General features: G+C 55.2%; 8 protein-coding genes across 8 annotated transcripts; 5 read left to right on the plus strand and 3 right to left on the minus strand.

Annotated features, from left to right (window-relative positions):
• Positions 1-177: 177 nt before the first annotated feature.
• Positions 178-3,526, minus strand: DICSQDRAFT_99615 (atypical/PIKK/PI3K protein kinase). Its single transcript, XM_007362218.1, has 12 exons — positions 3,355-3,526; positions 3,191-3,280; positions 3,029-3,130; positions 2,827-2,970; positions 2,567-2,774; positions 2,430-2,510; positions 2,140-2,373; positions 1,800-2,081; positions 1,480-1,743; positions 835-1,429; positions 692-781; positions 178-641 (listed from the first exon to the last, which is right to left on the minus strand). The coding sequence occupies exons 1-12, from the start codon at positions 3,426-3,428 to the stop codon at positions 268-270; spliced, it is 2,538 nt and encodes an 845-aa protein (XP_007362280.1). The 5' UTR covers positions 3,429-3,526; the 3' UTR covers positions 178-267.
• A 207-nt stretch (positions 3,527-3,733) lies between these two features.
• DICSQDRAFT_166648 (uncharacterized protein) lies at positions 3,734-4,842 on the plus strand (the record flags this gene model as incomplete). Its single annotated transcript, XM_007362219.1, has 5 exons — positions 3,734-3,836; positions 3,898-4,067; positions 4,124-4,405; positions 4,466-4,570; positions 4,633-4,842. 5 exons carry the CDS (start codon positions 3,734-3,736, stop codon positions 4,840-4,842), a joined length of 870 nt encoding a protein of 289 aa, XP_007362281.1.
• A 962-nt stretch (positions 4,843-5,804) lies between these two features.
• Positions 5,805-7,118, plus strand: DICSQDRAFT_124740 (uncharacterized protein; the record flags this gene model as incomplete). Its single annotated transcript, XM_007362220.1, has 4 exons — positions 5,805-6,054; positions 6,116-6,357; positions 6,419-6,495; positions 6,551-7,118. The coding sequence occupies 4 exons, from the start codon at positions 5,805-5,807 to the stop codon at positions 7,116-7,118; spliced, it is 1,137 nt and encodes a 378-aa protein (XP_007362282.1).
• A 4,195-nt stretch (positions 7,119-11,313) lies between these two features.
• DICSQDRAFT_133255 (uncharacterized protein) lies at positions 11,314-12,169 on the plus strand. Its single transcript, XM_007362221.1, has 3 exons — positions 11,314-11,414; positions 11,478-11,548; positions 11,640-12,169. The coding sequence occupies exon 3, from the start codon at positions 11,678-11,680 to the stop codon at positions 11,933-11,935; it is 258 nt and encodes an 85-aa protein (XP_007362283.1). The 5' UTR covers positions 11,314-11,414; positions 11,478-11,548; positions 11,640-11,677; the 3' UTR covers positions 11,936-12,169.
• Positions 12,170-12,556: 387 nt separating this feature from the next.
• On the plus strand, positions 12,557-15,085 carry DICSQDRAFT_152781 (NAD-dependent succinate aldehyde dehydrogenase). The gene is made up of 14 exons (XM_007362222.1): positions 12,557-12,612; positions 12,662-12,715; positions 12,786-13,061; positions 13,119-13,242; positions 13,296-13,318; positions 13,368-13,538; positions 13,602-13,778; positions 13,838-14,035; positions 14,106-14,248; positions 14,305-14,367; positions 14,458-14,547; positions 14,629-14,666; positions 14,720-14,737; positions 14,818-15,085. Exons 2-14 carry the CDS (start codon positions 12,681-12,683, stop codon positions 14,932-14,934), a joined length of 1,473 nt encoding a protein of 490 aa, XP_007362284.1. The 5' UTR covers positions 12,557-12,612; positions 12,662-12,680; the 3' UTR covers positions 14,935-15,085.
• A 748-nt stretch (positions 15,086-15,833) lies between these two features.
• On the plus strand, positions 15,834-18,042 carry DICSQDRAFT_166652 (NAD-dependent succinate aldehyde dehydrogenase; the record flags this gene model as incomplete). The annotated part of the gene is made up of 13 exons (XM_007362223.1): positions 15,834-15,859; positions 15,942-16,217; positions 16,272-16,395; positions 16,448-16,470; positions 16,527-16,697; positions 16,853-16,933; positions 17,000-17,197; positions 17,273-17,415; positions 17,466-17,518; positions 17,560-17,686; positions 17,772-17,809; positions 17,865-17,882; positions 17,947-18,042. The coding sequence occupies 13 exons, from the start codon at positions 15,834-15,836 to the stop codon at positions 18,040-18,042; spliced, it is 1,374 nt and encodes a 457-aa protein (XP_007362285.1).
• An 83-nt stretch (positions 18,043-18,125) lies between these two features.
• DICSQDRAFT_99628 (MFS polyamine transporter) lies at positions 18,126-20,808 on the minus strand. The gene is made up of 10 exons (XM_007362224.1): positions 20,545-20,808; positions 20,313-20,485; positions 20,169-20,252; positions 20,018-20,109; positions 19,723-19,933; positions 19,438-19,662; positions 19,188-19,379; positions 18,942-19,127; positions 18,741-18,879; positions 18,126-18,667 (listed from the first exon to the last, which is right to left on the minus strand). The coding sequence occupies exons 1-10, from the start codon at positions 20,769-20,771 to the stop codon at positions 18,601-18,603; spliced, it is 1,596 nt and encodes a 531-aa protein (XP_007362286.1). The 5' UTR covers positions 20,772-20,808; the 3' UTR covers positions 18,126-18,600.
• A 1,184-nt stretch (positions 20,809-21,992) lies between these two features.
• On the minus strand, positions 21,993-24,198 carry DICSQDRAFT_166654 (aldehyde dehydrogenase; the record flags this gene model as incomplete). The annotated part of the gene is made up of 13 exons (XM_007362225.1): positions 21,993-22,082; positions 22,157-22,174; positions 22,233-22,270; positions 22,327-22,416; positions 22,491-22,553; positions 22,614-22,762; positions 22,824-23,021; positions 23,076-23,252; positions 23,306-23,476; positions 23,549-23,571; positions 23,631-23,754; positions 23,820-24,095; positions 24,158-24,198. 13 exons carry the CDS (start codon positions 24,196-24,198, stop codon positions 21,993-21,995), a joined length of 1,458 nt encoding a protein of 485 aa, XP_007362287.1.
• Positions 24,199-25,440: the final 1,242 nt, after the last annotated feature.

Below are 25,440 nucleotides of genomic sequence, written 5' to 3' on the forward strand. Positions count from 1 at the left end.
TATGACCACGGCAATAACGTTTTGCACTATCTGACGTCGCACTTCGTTTCTCCACCGACAGTTGAAGTGAGCCCGCGGCATGCGTTTCACTCAGCTGTTTCCGGCCGTCATATGACATACATCGGTTCTCTCATCATGCAATTACTGTTGCGTTGCGGACGCCAGATAGAATGCAGGATTTACGGCTAGAGCAAATGCCGTTATAGGACATTGACACGAGAGCTCAATACACAGAAACAGACAACGCCGGAAAACTCATGAAAGCGTCTAACTACGCCAGTACTGTGCCCAGTCGTGCATCCTGTCCAGCACGACCGTGAACGGCGAAATATCGTTCAACAGCCGCTCAAAGTGCTCGATCGCCTGCTCCTCGGTCATCTCGAGGCAGAATTTGCCGAGCACCTGCTCGTGCACGTCACGCTGCTTGATGTGCGGGATGTTGGCGTCGACCATGAGGGTGACCAGGTTGAGGATGAGGTTCGCGCTCTTGCGGAGGATCGAGAACGCTGTGAAGCAGAACGACTTGAAGCGCTGGTAGTGCACCGACTGCACGCCGCCCATCGCGTCGACCATCTCTTTGCAGATCTTGACTGGCGGAGCGAGTGGCTTGGGGTCGCGCCCAAGGATGTACCCGAAGTCGACTACGGTGGCAGTGAGATTTGAATATCGCGAGGTGAGCGGAAGGACTGACCATGAAAGAAGTGACCATCCGGAGCTAGCAGAAGGTTGTCCAAATGCCGATCTCCAACGCCCAGTAGATAGGTCATGACACAGTAGCCGGCTGTGAAAGATTTTCAGTAGACGTCCATGGAAGCAACACCCTGGAATACGGACCGCAACTCCTGACAAAAGTATCAATGACGCCAGGCTCGACGCCGTAGGTCCCCACACTCCCCTCGTCGGGATAGTTCGCCCGGAGGTAGTTCAACAACGTCCCATGCTCGCTGACAATTGCGGCGATCGTCTTGCTCGGGATAAACTGGGCCATACCCTGGGTTGGACCCGTAGCGAGCACGTCGTAAGGGGTGACCTTCAGGTCTAGATTCTCCTTCCGTAACAACCGGTCCATGAGCGTGAACAGCTGAATCACCAGCTGATCCTGGCGCATGTCGTCGCCGTCCTTGAAGATGACGGGGTACTCGCCACCGTCCGCACACTGGAAGTACAGGAGCATGGGGAACATGTTCGACTTGAACACGCTCGACTTGTCCGCGATGATCCCTGTGACGTTCACGCGCGCGTTCAGCGGGAGCGGGAGCGGCGGCATCGATGCGAGGTTGTTCTTTCCCTCTGCGAGGAAGGCGCGCAGCTTCTCGATCTTCTTGGGGCGCGGGTCCTTCGATGTACGGAGGTCGCGCGCGCGTTTCGCGAGCGTCTCGACGAGCTCGCCTTGTCGGCGCATGAGGTCGCGGCGCTCGTCACCGTTATCCTGCGTAGAGCGTCAGCAGGTGAGGGCTCTACTATTGTGTGCGACCTTACCTCGAGAATCTTCATGAACTTGAAGACGACCCTGCCGTACATCTTCGCCATCATCTTGTCCTCCATAGACACCTCTACCATGAGGTACCAGTAGAAGCGGTTCCCAAGGATCGGATTCCGCACGGCGCGGGCGATCAGGAAGTCCGCAAGTCCACTATCGTCATAGGACACCGCGCTAGTTGCGGATCGCGACGAACGCTGATCGCTCGCTGTGCTCTCGAACTTCAGCGCCTGGACGAGTTGCAGCAGGTAGAGATGGAGCTCCTGTGAGATAATCAGAAACATGTACGTTCCCGCCCATTTATATAAGGACGGCTTACGTCGTCATCTGCCCTGCTCAGCTGCTTGACTGCGTATGCCCTGACACGAGAGTCGACGGTGCTGGGCCCGAGCAGCTCGAGCGCGTCGTCGGTGTCGATCTCTGTCCACTGGGGCAACAGTTCTTCTACGGCCTGTTTGACCTCCGACGGATCACGCCAAGTCACGGACTTGAGGAACTTGGTCAGACCCCGCTTGTCTCGCGTCAGGTAGAATCGGAACTTCCAGATCAGGTCTTTCTCTTCCGACGTGAGCGGTTGACTAGGAGCGTAGTTGAGAATTACCTAGTGGACATGCGATGAACAGACACGTCCCCGATATCGAAAGAAAGAGAAGACATACGGATAACTCATCGCGGATCTTCGCGTTCGGCTTGAGCTCGCGGTCGTATGGGCTGCTTCTGTGGCTTCGAACTAGACGGCGGTGCTTGTCTTCTACGGGGTTCTCCCGCGCAAGGTCCGGATCCACAACTGCCCATAGATGACCATCGGCAGTGAAGGCGGCGGCTTGTGGTGCCGGTGTTGTAGGCACAGGAGTAACCGACGATGTAGAGGGGACGGACACATTGGACGCATCCTGTGGGGCCAAACCTTCAATACGCCTGTGGACGAGAGGCGGCAGACGTCGCTTACCGGCTCACTGAAGATAACGGGGAAGTCGAAACGCGGGAGATCAATATATAGGAACAGGTTCTCCGACTTCGCCGTTTCAGCCTGCGCCGACCATCAGCTTCGTGCGACCATCCCGTCACAGCACGACGCGCGCGTACCTTGTGGATCTCGCCCATCTTGCGGAACACGAGCGTGTCGAGCCAGTCGGACTTGGGCAGGTCTCCGCGGTCGTACTTCTTGATGAGCTTCTCGAGCCTCCCGGACTCGTCCCTGGTGCCTATCTTGCTCGGGGTCGTAGTCTCGTTCGCGCCGTCCGCTTCGCGATCCGGCCATAGGATCATACGGTGCTTGCCGCGTCGGAGAGTCCTTGGTGCGACGTGTTATAGCGAATGAGGCGAGCATAAAGAGACATGCGCACCACTTCTTCCCAAACAGACGGAATGTAGTTCCACCGACCGGGACAGCAGACCTCGGACCGGCGATGTCCCATACGGTGAAGGTGATCTGCGAGTTGAGTGGAAGGTCGCAGTACCGGATCGGGAGTGTTATCCATTCGTTCCATCTTCATGAAGTCAAGTTACCGCGCGTCCCGCGTTGAATGGGGAGGAGAAACCACTCACGTATACCCATTCCGGAACGCCTTGAACGCGGTGCGAAACGGTATCGTCAGCGGCTTGTTGTCCGCGATAAGTTGGCACGTCACATAGAGGTCGGAGTAGTCCCTTCACTACGGTCATTAATCTTGAGAGGAGGGGACGAGTGGGAGGAGGACGCATGCTTACGGGGCTTGCTGGATGCCGTGGAAGCGAAGCTCTGGCTTCTCAAGAACCTCGGTGAAAGAGTGAGGCTTGCGTACGCCCTCCAACTGTGATCTATGCGCGAGGCGCAGCAAAGTACCGCTCCCTCAGTGCCGATGCAAAAAACAAGGATGGTTGAAGACAAGTACACTCGGAAGGTGACCGGCATCTTGAGGTCGCTGAGCTTAGCGAAGGTGAAGTCATCGCGGTTGTCTTTGTCCATGGTGGAAGTAGCGTAGTTTAGGCTACTGCATGCACTTCGAGCTGCAGGTCCGGCGAGTAGAAGGGTACACGGGATGCCCAAATGAGAGGGCAAGAGCGGAGTGGTTGCAGTGGGAAGACCAAGTGCGATTGAATCGGAATCCGTAGGCGCGTATGGTGGTCCGATCCAGGCGTCTCGTGAGGTGCCCGAACGTCGATGAACCAATCACGACCGTTATGTCGGACGACTTGCAGCATTTCGTTCCTCGTCTTCGCTCTACTCATAACATAGCCTCTCGTCTGCTTATGTGAAACGACTATACGATCATGGCTCCTCTGCACGAGATACCTGCTGAAGCCCTCAACAACCTCTCGGAGAAAACCCGGACGGCCATCGAGCGATTGAGGAGGCACCAGCCGGAGGAGGTTGGTTTGTTCGTACCATTGGCTCTATTCATATCGCTTTCACACTGAACATAATCCTAGTTCAGGATATCCCTCGAACAAGCTGGCAGCAGTGCTAGTCCTCCTATATGAGAAGGCCGGGGAACTCCGCGTGCTCCTCACCACGCGCGACAAGTCGCTCCGAGCCCACCCCGGACAGGTCGCGCTCCCCGGAGGAAAGGTGGACGCCACGGACGCGGACCTGCTTGAGACAGCCGTGAGCATTCTGCGCTATCTCCTGTCATGCGTCTGTGTGGTAGCTGAAAGGTGCAGTATCGCGAAGCGCATGAAGAAGTGGGCCTCCCCCGCCACTATCCGCATGTCTACACGGTCTGCACTCTGCGACCTTACATCGCCTCTAGCAAGCTGCTCGTCACTCCACTAGTCGCGCTTCTCACAGACCTGTCGATCCTGAACAAATTGGTGCCCTCTCCCGGAGAGGTGGACAGGATCTTTGACCATCCGCTGGAAGCTATCCTGGACCCGAGCCTTGCAGCGAAGGAGGACCTCGCTCCTAAGGGTAGCGAGGACTGGCCGTATGAGGACGACTTCCACGTGAGTGCTCTGACACCTTCATCGCCCAGTCCGAAGCGTTGACTGTATGCCACCGCGAAGTGTACGTCTGACGTTGAGCTGCCCTGGCTAGGCAACAGTACCTACCGCATGCACCGCTTCCGGTCCAGGGCCTATGCCATCAAAGGACTAACCTCCGATATCCTTGTAAGTCACATCGTGCAGTCCTATACGCGGCTCGATGCACTCAACTACGGCGTTGAACACAGATCGCAGTGGCGGAGATCGCGTACAATAGGCCACCCGCGTATGACCGACATGCTCCGAACCAGCTGAGGACGTTCGCGCCCATTCTGCGGATATTACTGGAGCAGGTCGCTGTGCAAGATGTTGTGTCTGGGACGTCCACTCCGACGCCAAAGGTCGAGGTGGGGGTTCCTTCTGGGCTGGCGCAGGCGGTTGTCAATGCGACAAAGTAGACGACATGGATGTGTCGATTGTCCACCAGCACTCCCTGCATGGATTAAAACACGGAATCATCGTCTAATCGTAGAATTCGTCTATTACGCGCTGTTGTTATATTCTATGGGTCAGGTGAGTGTGCCTCCGACAAGCCTGGCAATGCGCTACCGCTCGGCTCACAGCTTCGGAATAGACAATTCCGCCACAGCGTGTCGGGCCACAGTGTGAACCAAAGTCGGACAACGAGAGAACGACGATCGGTAAATCTCCGCCCAGACCTACCAGAAGGGGACACAGAGGAAACTCACGTTTAGGGTGCATGTGAGATGCTGCTGCTGTTGTCTGACTTGCACATCCAGCTATCCCAGTGAGTACGATCGGAACCGCGCGGTGCCCTTCACAACGTTCATGACTTTGTTGCTCTCGGCAAAGCTGCGTGGCAAGCTGGTGCGCAAGGTTATCAGTCTCAGACAGTCTTCTGAAGGACTGGTGGAAAGTCGCCGCACTCTTGTGATAGAAGGACTTGAAGAGTGAAAGCGAATGGATAGTGTCTCGGCTAGTGGGGCAGGGGGTCGGATGCGTGAAGTCTAGAGCCGAGCCATGCATGCTCGACGCGGACGTTGCGCTTGCGATGGATCAGGAAACAGGATCGCCTCGGCTACGTGCGCGACGGTGCATTTTAGCCCGAAGCGCCCTTTGTTCGCCAGATTTGCCCGTGTTCCGAAAGGAGCCTGCCTGGCGAAAGTGGCCGGACTGAGAACTCAGAAGGGAAGAACCCGGCTAAAATGAGCGGACACGATGTTTATATATAGATCTATTTGGCGGTGCTTGGCTGATTGGCGCTTCTCGGCTAGGCGTGGGCTCAAATATGGGCGGCGTCGTCTTTTCCTCAGCAACGTAGCCTCCTCTCCACCGTCCTCCGTCTCTCCTCCTCCCTTTCTCCTCTCCGTCTCTTTCAACGACCAGTCAACTGCCAATCATGGCCTCCTACGCTCCTTCCGTTCTCTTCGCCCTCCTTTCTGCCACCACCGCTGCTGCCCAGGGCCTCACCTGGGCCCCCACCCCCCTCGTCGACCAGCACTACCCCACGCCCTCCGATGCTCCCCCCAAGGTCTGGCCTGATACCCCCGCTTACGAGCGTGGCCCCCAGACCGGCTACAACCAGTGCAACAGCACCACCGAGGGTCAGGACTCGCTCTGCCAGACCATGTACTTCAACGGTCTCGATGGTACGTGATTGTTTCCCCCCGTCCAGCCGCCGGCTGTTGACGGCGCCTTGTGTCAACTTAGACTTCTGCCTCTGGGCTCCGCCCCAGCCCAACACTACCATCGCCGACGCCGAAGGCGAGGTCGTCGCTTGGTGCACCAAGAAGGGTTACGGTACCCGCATCATGACCGAGGGCACCATCAAGGGCGCCCAGCTTCTCAAGTCTAACGACTACTGGATGCTCACCGGTCTCATCGACCAGACGAAGCTCTACATCCAGGATGGTGACTACGGAGGAGAGCTTGACTCCGGTTCTCAGGATGGCGTGCGTCTAACCGTCTGTCATCTCGTGCATGACACGCATCTGACATGGCATGATCCTTCAGCGTGGTAACCCTATTGGCGGTCTCGTCTACTCGACAGCCTTCAACACCTCCGTGTACCAGGTCAACTGGTGGACTGAGTACGTAATTGATCCTCTCTGATATCATTGTTCTTCCCTGACCGCCTTTTCCTAGGTTCATCGGCAACAACCAGTTCTGCATCAAGATTTGCAACCCCGACAGCCCCAACCAGTCCGGTTACTGCCAGCACACGCTCGACCGTATCGGTCTTGGCTACAACTGCCCGTCTAAGTACACTGTCGGCGGTGGTTACCAGGAGGGCGAGTTCGAGGTTTGCGACACGCAGAACATGGCCATCGTCGGCGAGTACACCGATGCTTCGGGTGCCACTCAGTCCTACGCGCAGCCGCCCGAGTCGCTTGGTCCCATCACTACGGTCCCCTACCAGCCTACTACGGTCGCTTCCTCCAACTGCCAGCAGACTGCTTCTTCGGTGCTTTTCTCGCAGCTCCTCGCTGGCAGCGGTACCACCTCGGGCGCGGCTCCTACTGGCTCTGCCGGTGCCTCGGGATCGCAGACCGGCACTGCCTCTGGCTCCAAGGTGACTGGCTCGACCGCCTCTGGCTCCAAGTCGAGCACTGGCGCGTCTCCGTCTGCGACGGGTAACGGCGCGTCGCCGCTTGCAGCCGGTTCGGCCATCTCCGCTGTCGTTGGTGCCCTCGCGCTCGCGGCCTTCCTTTGAACGTGCCCAGTAATGGACACGGACGTGGTAGATTTAGGATTGAACGGACTTACTTTTCTACACGCATGTTTCAGTCTACTTTAGCTTGAACGATTTACAATCGCCGCATCTTTTGTCTCCATATATACTTCTTCCCTTGTCACGCCAGCATTGCTGCGGTAGGCTCTCGGACACGACTTGATCACCATGCGAATGGCCGACGTGGGGCAATGCTTGACTTGAATGACTTGTCTCAATGAATTACACGTTTTCTTGAGTCGTTCCGTGGCTGTGAGGCAGGATGAGGTTGAGGGGAGCGTTGAGTGCTCGGCCCATGCATGGGTCCATGGGTTCATCTTGACTTGACACCCCCGCAAGCCCGCGATCATGATTTGACACGACTCTACAGGACAGACAGGGGACAACTAACTGTGGGTATGCATGGAGTCGAGACGTGGTGGAGCGGGAGGACACTGGAGTACAACCGACTTTTGCCCGCAGCTTCTCCAAGAGCGAGTGTTCGATTCAGGTGACCTCTGTATGATGAACTTCGAAGTCTTTGACAGAGGCGTTGATTTCGATCTAAAAGGCCGACGGCTTGAGCTAGTCCAGCAGCCGCGCTCCTCAATGTGCAAACCACCTTAGCGGGTGCTGTCGACTGGTATGTCTTAAACCGTGTGATGTGATGTCAGGTTATCAAGCTCATGACGGTCCTCTAGCGATGAGTGGCCGTATGGGACGAGACGTTTACAAATCGGCCTACAGACTGGACCAAACATCGTCCCAAAAGCAGGAACAGCTCACGCTCATGAAAACATCTGGACGTCCTTGGGCAGGGCCCCCACTTTCTAGCAAGAATACAGTCGTCGGTGAGGCTGGCGACCTCCCGTCCTGATTTGGAATGCTCTCAGTATGGTCTGGCTTCGTGGACGTTTGTCCAGGTATTTGTCGTCAAGAATACTTGACCTGCCAGTGCTCTACATAGGTGCGAGCAGAGCTCCAGCCTTCGTAAGGTACTTGGAACTCTCCGGGCCAGCGACATGGTCGCCAGCTGGGACGTCCTCGTTACCTATCATTGTTTACCGATACACTTTGTATGTCTACCGACCCATAGCTTGGCTAGATAGTATCGGCAACATAGGAGATTCTACAATACGTACGACAACTAATGAGGTCAGATGGCCAAAGTGGTTATGGTCGCGTAGGGTTGGGCCCCTTCACGCTCGAGCAACGCTACGTGTTATTGTAAAGGTATCTCAGTACGATACACTTCCCCCTGTCATGATCATTGATGAGAGACCTTCCCGACTCGGGAAGGTCTTGGAGCTTGGACGTTGAACATTCTGAACTCTGAGCTCACGACATCGGGCCAGCGGCGGGATGCATACTGAAGAGGTAGAGGCACTAAAGTCTAGTGGCCCGTGGCGTGGAACAAACCGCTTGTCTCTGAGACTCAGAACTCACCGGCCTGTTATGGAGCTTCCTACGAATCCACATCAATCGCATACGTCCTCCCGCCGCAAAGCTAGCTGGACCCACAAGCTCGTCGATGGCTTCGATCTTTCCTCTCGAGATCTACTACCGCATCATCGATGCCGTCGGCGATGACACATCCCCTCTTTTCGTCAAAGGGAGATATCTGCGGTGTTCCTTGTGTGCCATTCATAGCATCCAAGATGCCGTGCCCTCGCCTTCCGCCGGACGCAGTTTCTTCCATACAAGCCGCTCTCACACTTATACGCATTCCGCCGCTTCATCATCCCTGCTCCCCATATAGCGACGTTGATCGAAGGAGTTGAATTGATGAGGATGGCAAACTACATGACCCCTGTGGAGGTTTTCCACAGCGCCTTAGCGAGACATTTACCTGCCCTCAAGGTCGTCATCATCAACATGCCGGACGACCTTCGCCGCATGCATTTACAACCTCGCTTCAATAATCCTCGCCTTCAGCTCCATACTGTCACGACCCTCGAGCTCAAGCTCATCCCGTTGATGGAAACCTGGGAGCTTGATCGGCTCCTCATGCCATTCCCGAACGTACGTATCTTGGACATGTATCGGGTATCATGGGTTGCGAAGGACCTGCGCCAAGTGAACACTCGATAGCCAAATATGCTGAAAATAGTGCCCCCCAGGCTCATTGATCTACGACTAGCTATGAGAGGGGACGACTTCAGTGTACGCACGTTTGTAATCTCGCAATATGTCAAGCGGGCACGGTAAGCTGACACCGCATTGCAGCATATGCTGGAAGGAGCATTCAATATAGTAGCTACGACCGGCTTATATACGCGGTCAGCAGCACACTTCAGATTTTGTCGCTCAACATGCCAGTGAGTCGTGTGCTAGTCAAAGCGCCTCGATGTACGTCGCTCTTTCTCAGCGGTCTTCACATATCGACGCAACGGCACTATCCACAGGGAACGAAGTTTCAAATATTCACGTCTTACCTGCACTAACCAAGGTGCATCTGACACTGGTTTTTTCCTCTCCAGGCAGACATTCGGCGCACTGCACCTGCGTCTTCTCTGTCACATATAGCAGAGGTCCCCCAGCTTCTCCTTCGGCTTGAAGCGGAGAACCTACACATGCTTATCCTGACATTTGACGCCAGAGAGACCATTGCAGAGCCTGAGCCATTCCTCGAGGAATTGCAGAAACTCAGAACCTTCATGGAGACTACTCTGTTACAGAGGTTCCCTCGCTTACAGCGGATCTCGTTCGATGTGGGTAGCAACCAAGAGATGGATTCGTGGTGGAAGACAAGGGTATTCGAATGGTACCCTCTGTTACTCTCAAAGGGGATGCTTGACGTCGTGATACGCAGAGTGTTTTTGGTAAGTGAATCATCCCCTCTTCAACTACATGCTCCGTGTTCATGCACATATCCACTGTCGAAGCATGGTGGACGACAACTGCACCATCATCCCTGGCAGGGCTCGCTAGCACGCTTTACTCCTCTCTTGCGATTACCGGGCTCTTTCTCCGCTCACCGGTCTTCCCCTCGCCCGCGGAGCTTGAAGGGTTCTCCCGAAGCTTTTCCCAACTTCGCAGGTTACAACTGGTGGGCGTACGCTGGGAAAAGCCATGGAAGCCCTACACTGCGTGAAGCGCCAGATTACGGTGGCAGGGAACATGCTGGGAATCTGCGTATCCCACGCATGTTCCCCACGGATTCCTCAGCATATTCCCCCTTTATGGGAATCTGCTGGGAACATGCACATTCTCTCTAGATTCCCTCCACATCCCCAACGGCCTTGGCGGATTGCTATGGCAAGGGGGACTTGTCTGTCCAAAATCACTTATCTAACCATGATGACGTTGTCGCCTGACCCCATATCAGTCTGCCATCGCGTCCATAGGCAACTTGACTTCGTACTTCTTCCATCCCCTCCTTGTGCCTGCCCTCTTCATGGTACGTACTGGCCATCGACTTCCGGATGCCAGCTGATGTCTGAGCCTCACTATGCAGGCGTTTTCAGGCTCTTGTAGGTACGTCTACTAATCGGGGCAATGGTGGGTCCTCTAATGTTGTATGTAAAGTCCCTGCATGGAATCTGATAGCATCTAGTAGGCCCGGCTGTTGTCCAGCATTCATCGTCACTTGATGGTGAGTCTCAGGTCTCAGCTTGATAGCAAACTGCTAACATTGCCCAAGCAGCACCTGTATACTGACATTATTGTTGCATATATGCGCAGTTAGGTACGTGTGTTTGGTATTGTGCGCGCTGTCTCAGCTTTGCCTGATGTCCAGATCAGTTGTAGGACATCACCACACTTTGAACGCGGCGCATGACATGGATGGGGTGTCTTATTATGCTGGTCTGCAGATTTCTCAGACACTCGGGCTGTAGCGTAGAAGAGTCGGCCTTCGAATATATTTTCCGCCTATGATGATGTATATGTCCTTGCTGGCCCAAAAGCCAATAACCAACCACCGTGAATAGGTGCCTATATTGGGATATATGAGGCGCCAAACTGCAAACCTCATGAATATAAATGATTATTATGGTACAGAAGTGTATATCCCGTTTAATCCCATGTTACGCAGGGTACGGAATGTCTAAGTAATATATGGGGAACATGGTCGGAATGTGAGCGGAAGGCAGTTAATACCACGACATCCCCTAATCCGGCGGAATGTGGTGGGAACACGCTGGGAATGCGGCGGTAATGTGCTCATCCTCTCCTTGTTCCCCAACCTCCGTAATCTGGCGCTTCACGCGGTGCTACCAGCCCAGCACGATTCATGGCTTACCCGACCTGCCCTCTCATTTGACGGAGCTGCATATGCTGGGAGGGCTTCACACGCCGGTAGGTGTGTCGCCTCTTATTCTCGGACTCAGCTTTGCTGATGATCCCGCCCCTGTTGCATAGCTTCAGTGACACGTTAACGAAGCTCGTGCTCGACGTACCTACGGTGTCACACATAACCTCTGGGTTCGAGGGTGAGTCCGTTCGCGCCACATTATCCCGACCATGATATTGAGACGTCGTTCTACACATACCTCCTGCGATACTGCGAAACCCCACCCGAAGGCACAACGCTGCCCCTCAGTAAGCCAGAGACAGTCGTGATGAGGCGGCTTACGTGTTTCGTTGTTGAGCTACCTAAGGAGACCAACGCCCGCCTTGCCGAAGAGCAGATGGCGCTTGAGGGTGCCGTGCAACGCTTGCTCGCCAAGTTCGTCCTCCCGAACTCCACCGTCTCTCATCTCCGTGCTCCCATCCCCATTCACGAAAACACGGAGGCCATGGGAAGCGGAGGAACCCCGAAAGCTGTGGTCCCAGCGTTGGGGTGGAGAATCCTAGAGTCTTCCGGCGAGTTCCGATAAGAAAGGACTAGAAGTGGCGAGGGATACGCTCCTGGATAATTGCACACGAGATCGAAGAGACTCGTCCTGCACAAGCGAGGGTGTAGCATTCGAAGATGGCGGATTGTGGCGAAGTATAGGCGCTTGTAGGATGAGTGCGCCCCAAGGCCTGCCGCTGAGAGGGCGCTTGAACATCATGCATCAGTAGAGTTTGTATCTATAGATAATACCAAGAATAAACATGTTGTAACTTGCAGTCAGTGTACCTCGACTTCTTGTCTGGCAATGGGTCACCTTCCGAACGACAAGGTTCGCTTTGCTTCCAGCTCTTACAGGGTGCGATAGTGGTCGCCGTCCGTAAGTGCCTCCTCAAGTGACGTAGGCATCCCTACAGTGATTGTGAAACTCTAGGCTCGACACAATAACCTGCGGATACGGATGCGGCGCTGCACAAGCTCGTTTCATCGTCGTACACAAGCTCCATAATGCATCTGCGGCACCGTCTATCCTTGCGATATGGCCCAGAACAGGGTCTTGCCACCTGAATAAGTCTGGAGTCGTCGGAGTCTGAAGATCTCGATGCACAAGAGGCAACTCTATGGTCATCCGACTATGCGTACGAGCGTTGTCATGCACCATCTCCCAGAATGGTGTTGCAGTTTCACGTCTCGGCCCCCGGATTCCTATTGACACCGCGGGTAAGCCACGAGACCTCAAGCTTACGGTATGACCTGAAACCATCCCCAGTTCGCCACACCTCTCCGGCATGGACATCGCACAGGCCAGATACACGAGTGGCTTGTGCGTACTATCTTCCATTGCATTGGCCGGTTCCTCAGCAACTCACGCATGCCAATCTGCCCTGATCCAGCACCCACATCATCGACGGCAAGCCAGCCACCTCACCGACCACCACTTGGGTGATCAACCCGTCCACGGGAGAGCCTTTTGCGCAAGTCCCCATCGCCACAAAAGCGCAGCTCGAGCAGACCGTCGCTGCTGCCGAGCGGGCCTTCACCTCTTGGAGCGCCAAGGCTTGGCAGGAGCGAGCAGATGTGTTGCGCGCCCTAGCCGTCCTCATCGAGCGTCATGCTGAGAGCTTTGTGGAGTTGATCATGCGAGAGGTTGGGAAAGACCGTCATAGTGCGTGAGTAGCCCCATCCTTCCTCCATGTACAATGGTATTGAGGAATCTTGACCTCGAGTACCTTCGAGGTAGGCGGCGCGCCGGAGGGACTTTCTAAGTCTGCAAGCCACAAGCTCGAGGAGGAGGTTGTGACGAGCGAACCGGGAAGGACGAGCAAGATACGATATCGGCCATATGGAGTGGTAAGTGTCCGTTACTCGCTGACGACCGACTGATCTACACGTTCAGCAATCAGTGTGCTGCTGCCATCGCGTTCAAGTATGTCTATTGCAAAATGAGAGCGAATGTCCAATGACACAATGCACAGCTTCCCACTTTTCTTCTGTATCCTCAAGCTATCGCATGCTCTCTTGGCGGGGAATTGCCTAATTCTCAAGACATCGCCCACTGCGCCATGCGTTAGTCTGAAATTTGTGGAGCTCGCGCAGTCAGTTGTCCCTCCTGGCGTGCTCTCCGTGTTGTGTGGTGGTGATGAGTTGTAAGTCCTCCTGGTGACATCCCATCGTGACGTGTATGTGAAGCCGTTCGACTGGGACATCAGGGGTCAATGGCTTGTTCAGCACCCACGTATTATGCGCTTTTCCTTCACGGGGTCGACGGCAACTGGCAAGGCCGTCATGCGCGAAGCCGCTGCAGGTGTCAAGAGCCTCACTCTTGAGCTGGGCGGGAACGACCCCGCAATCGTGCTTCCTGACGCCGACATCAAGAAGGTCGCCCAGTGCGTTCATCATATTCACTGCAACGACCCATAGTCTGTATGCTCACTTCACTTTACAGACATCTTCTCATCGGGGCGACCAATAATGCGGGCCAACAGTGCTTCGCTATGAAGCGGATCTTCATCCACGAAGACATTTACGACGCGGTTCGAGACGAGATCGTAGCGCTCGCAAAGCAGGCTAAAGTTGGGGATCCATTCGACGCCGAGACGATCATAGGTCCTGTCCAAAACAGACGAGTGTACGAGAAGCTGAAGTGCGCAACTAGTGGTCCTCAGCGGCGCGAAATAATTGTGATGCTCATTCGTAATGGCTTTGTTCTGCAGGGGGTTAGTTGCCGACTGCAAGGCCCGGGGCTACAACATCGCCTATGAGGGCGAGGCCGGTATGGCCGGAAGCAAGGGCTACTTCATCCCGATCACGATCATCGACAACCCTCCTGACAATGCCAGGATTGTCCGCGAAGAACGTAAGTGCAGCTATGCGTCGCAGACGCTCGGACTCCCCCTGACCAGCGGGTTGCAGAATTCGGCCCCATCATACCATTACTGAAATGGAAGGATGACAATGAGGTCGTTGTGCGCGCAAGTGAGTGCTGCCTAGAGGATAGATACCATCGCAGTCGGACGTCGATGGTTGACGAATGCCTCGTTCTCACCGCCGCTTTTGCTGTGGTAGATGACACCGAGTACGGCCTGAACGCGTCGATCTGGGGCTCCAATATGGTGCGCATCCAAAACATCGCCGATAAGCTATATGTCGGGACAGGTAAGCCCTCTTGCCTGCTATATGTCCCGCGCGGGAAGACTGATTACTCATGAAACTACGTCTTGCGCCAATGGCACCTAGTCTGGATCAACGAGTGGGCTGCAATGCACCCCGATCTAGTATGTCCATGTTATCTCCCGTCCGTCCCTACCCTTAACTGACCACTTTTCAGCCTTTTCTGGGCGTGAAGGTAATGTCTCAATGCCATTTGCACGAATGGTCCTACCTTGAGATGGGACATTGATCCCACGGTCTATTTGCAACATTCAGCACTCCGGGGTGGGCGTCGAAAATTCAAAGCACGGCCTCCTTTCGTGGGTGTATCCCCAGGCGTATGTGTGCAGGGAGTCGCTGAATGGTGCTCTGACCGAGCCAGAGCTAGAGTAGCCGAGCCGCGATGCGCAATCCCGAAGTGGACTATAGGCGTAATATTTCTTGTTGTCTAGGGGCACATGCACCCGCCTGCCTGACATTGTGTAGCGCCTCCTCCGAATCCTACTTCAAATACGACCGTCATGTGTACTGCGCATGTATTATCAGGTATCCCTCGTCCGATGTATTTGCAACGTCGCACTATTTCGAAATTCGCAATTGGCAACGGCGCATCTACCAAAGGGAGTTCAACTGCCGAGGTACTGGTACCATCGGCTGCGTATCGCTATCGGAAGAATATGCTGACCATCCTACTGCAGGTCACATTCACGATTTCACCTCTGTGCATTCAATCCTTGCCATAACGTAAGATGACATTGGCAAGGGCCCTCGCCCGCTCAGACGTGCAACTACGTGCTGGCATATAACGTATCTGATCGTGTCAACCTTTCTTACCATCATGACTATGGCTGGAGCTCATCGTCAGCGGTCGTGCGCGCTTCTGCTCACGAGTTTCAGAACCCCTGCCAGCGTTCATTGTGGACAATATCGTACTAACCTTTGGCACAGATGTAATTGTACGTCATGATCTCCCCCTGCCTAACATAATCTAAGACCTAGCTGATTGTCTGATGTTGCATGCTCTGCGTCACTTTGGTCCTGGAGTGGGAACTTCAAATAATGAGCGCAAAGTCTCAGGCGCCCCCCACCTGATTGTCAGAGGCTGGCCCGAAGATCGCTTCAAGGATTGCAAATCGCTTGAACGTTCATCAGCGCACTGGGATATTTGGTACAGGGAATGATAGTGGCTCCACTGCTTCCCTCGTATCGAGTGATTCCAGGCGTAAGCTATATAGACTCCCAGCTTACAGGAAAGTCCGGCAGTACCCCACCGGTCGCCGTACATGTTCACCATGGTTCACATCTTCACGGACTCCTTGTACGTGCGCTTTATAATCATCTTCACCTTCCCATTTCGCCAGCGCTGACATACATACGCGAATTGCCCCTGGCCGACTCAGCACGCACATCATTGACGGCAAGCCCGCTACCTCGCCCACTGCTGCACCAGTCATCGACCCCGCAACGGGAGAGGTCTTCGCACAAGTTCCTGTCGCGACATATACCCAACTCGAGCAGACCGTCGCCGCCGCCGACAGGGCGTTCGCCTCTTGGAGCGCTAAGAGTTGGCAAGAGCGGGGGGATGTGCTGCATGCACTCGGTGCCCTCATCGAGCGCCATGCCGAACAGTTTACCAACCTAATCATGCGGGAGGTCGGGAAAGATCGTGGCAGCGCGTGAGTAGTCTGTTGACGAGACGCACAGTCATACTCACGACAGGCTGCCATCAGTGCCTTTGAGGTGGACCTTGCGGCGCAGGCCATCTCCGGATTTGCGAACCACAGGCTCGAGGACGAGATTGTGACGAATGATCACGGGAGATCAACCAAGGGCCGGTATCGACCATATGGAGTGGTAGGTCCCCGCCATTGACTGTGGAGCATCCACTAATATACCTCGCGACTAGTGTGCTGCTGTTATCGCATTCAAGTACGTGTTATGAGGGAAGAAGAGTCATGGGTGTCTCAAAATAACATGACGCACAGTTTCCCCCTCATATTCACCATCCTCAAGCTATCCCACGCACTCTTAGCTGGGAATTGTCTTATCCTCAAGACGGCGCCGACTACGCCATGCGTTCCTCTGAAGTTCACGGAGCTCGCTCAGTCGATAGTACCCCCAGGCGTGCTGTCCGTTCTCTATGGTGGAGACGACTTGTAAGTGCTTCAGTGACCATGCTGAATCGGTGATCAGACTTCAGTTGAACGGGACTCTAGGGGTCAATGGCTCGTCCAGCATCCACGCATCATGCGCTTCTCGTTCACAGGATCGACGGAAAGTGGTAGGGCTGTCATGCGCGAGGCGGCTGCAGGCGTCAAGCCCTCACCCTCGAGCTCGGCGGAAACGACCCGGCGATCGTGCTTCCCGACATTGACGTGAAGAAAGTCGCCCAGTACGTTCAGCGCACTCCCCGTGCCGTTGTTCGTCTTCGTCACTATGTGCTCATCGAGGATCGTAGACGGCTGTTCATCGGCGCGATAAATAACGCTGGGCAGCAATGCTTTGCCATGAAGCGACTCTTCATCCACGAGGACATCTACGACGCTGTCCGAGACGAGATAGTGACTCTAGCACGACATGCAAAAGTCGGCAATCCCTTCGATCCCGAGACGATCATGGGCCCTGTTCAGAACCAGCGGGTGTACGAGAAACTGAAGTGCGTATCCGGCAACAACTCCTGCGAGCAGACTGTCAAAATGCGCTCGTCTACGACCACTTGATCGTTGCGCAGGAGTCTCATCGCCGACTGCAAGGCGCACGGATACAAGATCGCATATGAGGGCGAAGCCGGGCCTGCCGGAAGCAAAGGCTACTTCATCCCCATCACGGTCATCGACGACCCTCCGGACGACGCCAGAATCGTCCGCGAAGAACGTAATTGCGGCCCCGCACTACGACAGGCATTGTTCTGATGTGCGCTGTAGAATTCGGCCCCATCATTCCGCTGCTGAGATGGAAAGACGACGAAGAGGTGATCGTGCGCGCAAGTAAGCCCTAACACTGATCGCACCTGCGCAGACAGTGTCTCACGACCACGGCGTGGACTTTACCGCAGATGACACCGAGTACGGCTTGGACGCGTCGATCTGGGGCTCCGACATGGAACGCATCCAGAAGATCGCGGATAAGGTATACGTCGGGACGGGTGGGTCCTCCAATGCTGATGCACTCCTGGGCTAGCACACTAACTACTCATGTTCATGTACACGCATCCCTCCACTGCTACCAAGTGTGGATCAACGAATGGGCCGCGATGACGGGCGACCTTGTGAGTACATACTCCACGCTCGTCCACCTTGATTTCGCCTCATCTCCAATGGCAGCCTATGAGGGGTGTGAAGGTACGGCCTCAGATGCGCTCCTGTACCATCGCAACGACACTACTGTTCAAACGCCTCTTCTCAGCACTCCGGGATAGGCGTAGAGAGCTCTAAGCACGGGCTTGCCGAATGGGTCTACACCCAGGCATTCGTTTGCAGAGAATCGCTGGATGGCCCCTAGAGCTTCCCAGCGTCATGTCGCTCCGATGTCAGCAGACTGTAATTTGATAATAGATGTAGTCAAGACTCAATTGTATAACGGCAACATCTCGAGAGCAATGCAGAATAGCTAAGCTAGATAGCAGTGATACACTGATCGTCCATGCACGGCCATTCATGCAGCCGCGCCCTTTCCAAGTCCCAACAGTACCGATACCCAACAGTACGAGTACCACAACATGCGACAGAGGATCTTGGCCAAGATAGCCAGCGAAAGCGGCGGACGCAGGATTTTCTCCGCGCGATGTGCGCGACATAGAACCGCTCGTCTAGGGAGGGTCGAGAGCACGTGCTGGCGCCCGATACCACGCAGCAGGGACGCGGCTAGGAAGTCGAGCGTAGGGGAGCCGGGTCTCGACGGCATGCCCGAGGGAGCGAGATTAAGCGCAATGGTAGCGCGTGTTGGATAGGATAGATGCGTGATGGTTTGTGTGGCCCGTCCTGTCTAAGTCCGCGGATCGAATCAAGTCTATGATAAGTCGTAGGTGGATCGTGAGGCGCAAATGACGTTGCGAGCGCGTTAAGTTCGCTTCGCATATTTGGACGCGTTGCGGATGCGCTCGCCATACGTCCAGAGGAGGAACGGTCTGTGAACACGCGCATCGCCAGTCAGTAACGTATGCATGGAGCGGAGGGGGGGAGAGCGAAACTGGTACGCACGCAGGAATACCGACAGCAATCGCAAAGCATGCAAGGATGGTGTCGCCCTTGCCGTAGCCGAGGGCGTTGTACATCGCCGGCGCGAACAGCGGGAAGCCGAAACCGGCCAGCGAACGCAGGAACGTCACCGCCGCCAAAGCTAAAGCAAGAAACCCGTCAGGATGTGGCTATATGCGCTGCTCTCAGTGACACAGCACGTACCTGACGCAGCGTGGAGCGTGAACGCATCGATGACGTACGTCTGGATGGACTGGAAGTTGAGAATAGTACCCGCACCAACGAGCGCGATCCCAATGTCCGGCGCGATCCAGTGCACGTCCGCCCTTGCAGTCCACCCAGTGATGAGCAGTCCGATGGGCAGCAGAATTGTCCCTGGAATCATCGAGGCTGGATGTATGCTCGTCTTAGCGCAAAGTCAGAGCAGATGCAAGGCAGACGGATACGCACGCAATCGGTACTCGGGCTTGCCACCACTACCGTTCTTCTTCGTGTAGTACACGTATATCCTGTCCATCAACCGCGCGTTGATCTGTGACGCCCCTGAGAGCCCAATACCGAGCGCGAGGTAGTGCAGGCCGGCGATACCGACGGGTTGGTGGTAAATACCCTCGAAGATAGAGTCTATCGTAGTGAGGAACACTAGGGACGTTCGTCAGACACCGAGGCTGTATTATGAACGTGGTACCGGATGACTCACAGTAGAGCGTTCCATAGATGAAAGCCATGTAAATTCCGAGAAGCTGAACGATGGGCTCGCGAGCGAAAAGCGCGAAAGGGCGCACGAGCGCCTTCGCCACGATTTTCTTCCAATGGCGGTCTGTGTTATCGAAGACGGTGCGAACCTCTCGCACATTGGCCTTCTCGGGGTCCATGCTCTTCCTAATTTTGTTTGCTTTGCGCTCAAGAAGGACGGGTGCGAAAGCTACAAAAGATGAACAAGATTAGCTTATGATGATGATGGCGCAAGGTTAGATTTACTCACTTTCTTGGAGGAAGAAGAGGCCGAGCACCTGGATGAACGCGTCCACGATGGTGGTGGACCAGAAGACCCATCGCCATGTCGATCTCTGCGCGATCCAGGCACCGCATGTGGGGCCAATGACTGGGCCGAGTAGGGGCGCCAGCGAGTAGACGGCAATGGCTTGTCCTCTTTCTTCGGCTTTCCACACGTCGCCTATCAGACCTCCACCGATCTAATTATACGCACCGCCAGTCAGTGCGTCACTCCCTACACACCTCGCTGGTCACGAGTCCAGCGACCGGAAACAAAAACTCACAGACAGTGGCGCACTCCCGCCGAGGCCAGCGAGGAACCGGAAGGCAATAAGCTGCCCTGTGTTCTGGGCGAACGCGCAACCTAAATTCCACGCTGGGCACATGCATGCGTTGAGTCAAAGAGAGAGTAGCATACTACTCAAAGACACGCACCCAAATACCAGAGATTGGCTAATTGAAGGACTCGGGAACGACCATACAACTCGCTCATCGGTCCCAGAAAGAGTGGACCAAAGGCTTGTGACGACAGACCCATCTCAGAAACTTAGAAAAACAAATATGTACGCATGTGCTCACCATATGCAGCCACGAAGATAGACGTGAGCAGGGCTATTACCGCCGAGTTCGTGATCCCGAACTGTTGAGCGATCTGGTCGCTTGCGGGGGCCATCATGGAGGAGGAAACGGGGCTGATGAACGTGAAAGCGGAGACGATGGTAGTCGCTGCCCATTTTCGCCCAAAACTCCAGCTGCTCGTACGAGGGAAAGGTCAGGCCTGACACACAAGCATAGAAGAGAGTTCACGTACTTCTTCGGGTTTTCAGGATCATCCGGACCCTCCCAGTTGACGATCAAGACGTCGTCTTCTGAAGCGTCCTCGCTTGGGGGTGCCACTTTCGTCTTCTCGTTCTGTGGCTTGTCAGCCACATTCGCGTCGGTGTCTTCGATGTCGACCGGGCTAGTAACTCCGGGCTCTTCGTGAATCGTGGGAGACGCGGACGTCGAAGGGGTAGCGAGCCTGTGCTGGTCGGTCATGGTCGTAGTCGTGAGATGGTCGTGAAGTCGATGCTCCTGAGGTCAGCTATCGAAGACGGGACTGACGGAGAGGCCGGGCGGGTATATGAAGTGGGAATGGAACCGACGCGAACGGCATCATGGGTCAGCTGGGAGACGGCGTGCAGAGATAATTTGGGCCGGGCTCGGATGGTGTTCAGCACCATCCCCCAAGCCGAAAAGCCGATCCTCCACTCTCCCCTAAATGGAAGGCCACTTGCCTCTTCCGGCGAGCCATCAGTACTCCGAAGGGCTTCGGACTGCAGGCCGATGGGCGTCTGGCTGGGTGCCACACCACAGCAGCGACGATGGCCCACCGCCAGATCTCGGCAGCTCGGTTGTCCCATACGTACATACACTTACAGTACCCACTGAACCACCGAGACCGAGCGCATCATTGATCCCCCAGGCCCTCCTCGTCTACCGAAGGCCCGCCTACTAATGGATAGGCCTTGCTGCGTGCTCGGCCCGAGGGAGATGGTATCTTACGTTCAGACGTTGACGAGAACATAAGATGCGCGTGGGTTACTCCGAGTAATTCAGTATGGAAGCGTGTCCGAGCTTCGAAACCTCCACGCATTGAGGAGCCTACACGAGTTGGTGACACTCTTCTCTCTGTGTGTGGCGCACCCCATTAGAACCCTGCAACGTGAGCTGACAGGACTATCTTCCAGTTTGCGACAAAGGCTACGCAATTTCTCGCTGCGAGTCGAACACATCTCTGCAGATAACGATTGCACTCACACGGTTACCCGATCCAACACTTCCACTATTGATCTGCATGAGCGTACACAGCCTCGCGCTCGTCATATCTTCACCGATCTCCCATGTCAGCAACGGCTTTATCGGACCAAAGTCTGCCGCCCTACGACCGCGGATTCTGAAGTTGTGGCGGCACTCGGCGCCGCGAGTGGCCCCACAGTTGGTTCCCTGTAAGTAAGACATACGCAGCCAGAGAGGCCTGACGAACTCGGCAGTCGTCCAAAGGCCCGGTCGTTTTCCAATGAAAGGCCACGAGTTTGATAACTCACCGATCTGCAGTGAGGTAACCAGGGGTCAATGTAGCGGCTGGCAAAGCTCTCCATTCTCCTGCGCTTCGTTGGACAACGTTCACATGCAATTACTACACACAAACCAGCGCTCGGACCAGGTGCGTATACGCATCGATGCGAACGGGTTTCACGGCTAACGTTCTCCTGCAACTCAATCCAGTGACTCCTTACATGTGAAGGACTGAATGTATGCCCAGGAGGACAAGGCGTATTTCGAGCTCTCCACGCCTCCCCCCGAGTGCTTGAACGTATGGCATCGTCAGCACCGGACACAGTCCCCGGATCACTTAGTGGCGGATGAATCATGAACGTTACCTTTGTACCCGTTATGAGCTACATACAGGCAGAGATCAAGTCAGTGCTGATCCACAGGCGAAAGGCGTTCACTTACATGGTCGCCGTCGATAACGCCCCATTCGTTGATCCAAACTGCATACAGGATTTTAGCGAACGAATGATGGCAGCTCAGCTTGAGCGCAGCATACCCATGCCGTAGAACAGCCTGTCCGCGATGCTCCGAAGGCGTTTCATGTCGGATCCCCAGAGCGTCGCGCTGAATCCATACTCGTCGCTATCTGCACCAAAAATCGCCGGCCCCACGGCGCCCAGGTCAGTATGCCACGAGCGAGGACCCCAGGTCAAGCCTTACTTGCGCGCGCCACCACTTCTCCGTCATCTCGCCACTTCAAGAGCGGAATGATCGGGCCGAATTCTGGCATGCACCCGAAAAGTTAGAAAGAAGCGCAGGCTCGGAAGGCTCTACCGCACTCACGCTCTTCGCGGACGACCCGAGAGTCTTCCGGGGGGTTGTCTAGGATCGTGACCGGTATGAAGTATCCCTTGGACTTCTCCCCGTGAGCGGGAGCCTCGCACTCGAAGGCGATCTTGTAGCCTTTGTCCTTCGAGTCGGCCATGAGACCTCTGTCGAACAGATTGTGAGTAATGCGAGGCTGCATTCGGTGACGGCAAGGTCCGGACACACTTCAGCTTGTCGTACTGTCTCTGATTCTGCACAGGGCCGATAGTTGTCTCCGGGTCGAATGGGTCGCCAACTACCGCGGCCCGGGCAAGCGCCACGATCTCATCTCGGAAGGCGTCGTAGACGTCTTCGTGGATATAAAGCCGCTTGGTGTTGAAGCATATCTGCCCGGCGTTGCTCGTGGCCGCCAGGAAGAGGTGTCTACGTGATCTCGTAAGCACGTGAGCATTATATGAGATCGAATAGCCTACTTACTGCGCCACCTTCTTGACGTCGACGTCGGGGAGCACAATCGCAGGATCGTTACCTCCTAGTTCCAGAGTGATGTTCTTGACATGTGGGGCGGCTGAGCTTAGGATAGCGCGCCCAGCCGCCGTGGAGCCCGTGAAGGAGATGCGCCAGATTCGCGGGTGCTCTACGATCCACTGGCCTCTGCGAAGTATTCCAGTTAGGCTTTGTCCGTGACCTGGATGGGCTGGACATACAAATCACTACCACCGTAGAGTGCGGAGAGCACTCCCGGAGGGACAATAGATTGAGCGAGCTCGACGAACTTGAGGGCGACGCACGGCGAGGTTGGCGGAACCTTAATGATGAGACAATTTCCAACGAGGAGGGAGTGGCCCAACTTGAGGACGCACAGAACCAGCGGGAAGCTGGGTTATAATTATGACAAGTTGTAGATTTCAGCATGCTTCGCGTTACATCTATGTCAGGAAGACACCTACTTGAATGCAATGATCGCGCCACACTGGTGTCAGACTTCAGCATGCGGTATAGTTAGCCGACAGAAGTAGTAACGACGCCTACCACTCCGTACGGCCGGTAGCGGACTTGTGACACCCTCCCTGTCGCCCCTGTCGAGACCTCGTCCTGCAGGGTGTGCGATGCATATGCACGTAGCCATGAAGATGCACTCATAACCTCATATGCCCTATGACAAAAGTCCCATCAGCAACTCGTCCGCCCGTTACAACAAGCCAAGAAGAGGTCGCTTACGCGCTGGCGCGGTCCTTGCCAACTTCTCGCATGATCATCGTATTAAACCGCTCCGCATGCCGCTCGATGAGTGCAGCAAGGGCCCTCAAGATGTCTGCTCGCTCGCCCCATGCCTTCGCACTCCAGGTAGGGAAGGCGCGCTCGGCGGCGGCGATAGTCTCCTCCAGCTGTTCTCGAGTCGCGACGGGAACGTGGGCGAAGACTTCCCCGGTGGAGGGATTGATGGCCTCGGCATTGGTAGGGGAGTCAGCAAGTTTCCCATCAATGACATGTTTGCTGAAGTATAGAGCCGGTCAGCGAGATCTGTGGACCGGAAAGCCGTGCCCTGGCTGACTTACAAACTGTCTGTGGAGAGTGCGGTTTTCTCGAAAGCATCCATGGAGTAGAAGCGGCTGAAGCGTGGATTATGGAGGCTACCGTGTGGGCTTCGACCCTTATATACCTCGAGTCCGACGCGAAGGACAAGTGGGTTTCCGAGTCCTGTGACTACATCATGGTAGCCGAAGGACTCCGCAACTCTGCTGTAGAATCATCGGACAGCGTCAGTAGCCACCGAGCCTATTGAAGGACAAGACGTCCTTGGGACCGATTTCGTCATCTGCTGCATTACGTCGGCGTCGACGAGTTCAGCCTATGAGCAGGGGCGAAGCTATCGACCTCCCACGATGGCGTAGTAAGACACACGCACACGTAACTCACCTACGTCCTAGGGGAGCACCATTGGTTTCGTGCATTGCAGTCAACGTTCTATTCGCTTCACGTGGTACTGCCTTGCTGGGGATCCGAAGATGTCAGGGAAAAGAAGGGCGATTAATATGTTGAAGGGAGGATTCTAAGCAGCGGTTACCCACCGTCACCAGGGCGTGTGTCCACCCAGCATGTTTCTGTGCTTTCCGAGGTAAATGGGGGGGGTGATTGATGCGACTTGGAACACCAAATCAAGAGACTGGCCAGAACTACGCTTACCGAGTCGTCTGCCTACTTGTCTCAGCTGACTCGCTCCCACGTCCCAAGGAACGGGGGGGCAACGCCAGCGGCGAATCGCTGCAAGATACTATCGGTCAAAATAAACGACAGCGCCACACCTATATACCGCAACGCCAGCACAAGTCATGCTAGACTCAACTAGATCTGGAGGTATATGTCTTCAGTACATCTCCTGAGCGAGGTGACTACTGTAGACTACCTCTTGATGCATGAAGTCATAGTTGATAATGCATATCGCCGCAGAGGCCCCGGACTTGTACCAAGCCGGCGCTTCACATTCGATAGGCCGTCCAATAATGCATACGGAATTAGGGGTACCGACCCTATGCATTATTATATAGTCTGCTGTATATTGTTTCGCGGAAAGTGGTAATTGGGCCAAAGACAGCCACAGCGGCATATCACGCGGGCGCCGGTCGTGCTAGTGGCGTGCTGGCAGCAGACGTTGACAGGTACCCCGTGATTCTGACAAGTCAGTGAAGTATTTCAACTTCCCTCCAAACCCACATTGAGCGGGGCAGCTCGCTAAGTATATGTTGACCAAAGTTGATGCTCGAATCAACTCCAACCCGGACAGTCTCGTCGGCGTCTGTCATAGCTTCTTCAGCAGCCGAGTTTGAACCTGGGACGGCAA

Source organism: Dichomitus squalens (genome assembly GCF_000275845.1).
Source record: "Dichomitus squalens LYAD-421 SS1 unplaced genomic scaffold DICSQscaffold_4, whole genome shotgun sequence".
Lineage (NCBI taxonomy): Eukaryota > Fungi > Basidiomycota > Agaricomycetes > Polyporales > Polyporaceae > Dichomitus > Dichomitus squalens.

Excerpts from the sequence above, each read along its gene's own strand:
- DICSQDRAFT_99615 (XM_007362218.1), bottom strand. The coding sequence starts at position 3,428 with ATGGACAAAGACAACCGCGATGACTTCACCTTCGCTAAGCTCAGCGAC. Across the intron at positions 2,971-3,028 it reads GCGTTCCGGAATGGGTATAC|ATGGAACGAATGGATAACAC; the intron begins GTGAGTGGTTTC and ends GACTTCATGAAG. Across the intron at positions 2,775-2,826 it reads CGTCTGTTTGGGAAGAAGTG|GACTCTCCGACGCGGCAAGC; the intron begins GTGCGCATGTCT and ends CGTCGCACCAAG.
- DICSQDRAFT_133255 (XM_007362221.1), top strand. The coding sequence starts at position 11,678 with ATGAGGCGGCTTACGTGTTTCGTTGTTGAGCTACCTAAGGAGACCAAC.
- DICSQDRAFT_152781 (XM_007362222.1), top strand. The coding sequence starts at position 12,681 with ATGGACATCGCACAGGCCAGATACACGAGTGGCTT. Across the intron at positions 13,319-13,367 it reads GCTGCTGCCATCGCGTTCAA|CTTCCCACTTTTCTTCTGTA; the intron begins GTATGTCTATTG and ends CACAATGCACAG. Across the intron at positions 13,779-13,837 it reads GACATCAAGAAGGTCGCCCA|ACATCTTCTCATCGGGGCGA; the intron begins GTGCGTTCATCA and ends TTCACTTTACAG.
- DICSQDRAFT_99628 (XM_007362224.1), bottom strand. The coding sequence starts at position 20,771 with ATGACCGACCAGCACAGGCTCGCTACCCCTTCGACGTCCGCGTCTCCC. Across the intron at positions 20,486-20,544 it reads GATCCTGAAAACCCGAAGAA|CTGGAGTTTTGGGCGAAAAT; the intron begins GTACGTGAACTC and ends TCGTACGAGCAG. Across the intron at positions 19,128-19,187 it reads CAAGCCCGAGTACCGATTGC|CCTCGATGATTCCAGGGACA; the intron begins GTGCGTATCCGT and ends GCATACATCCAG.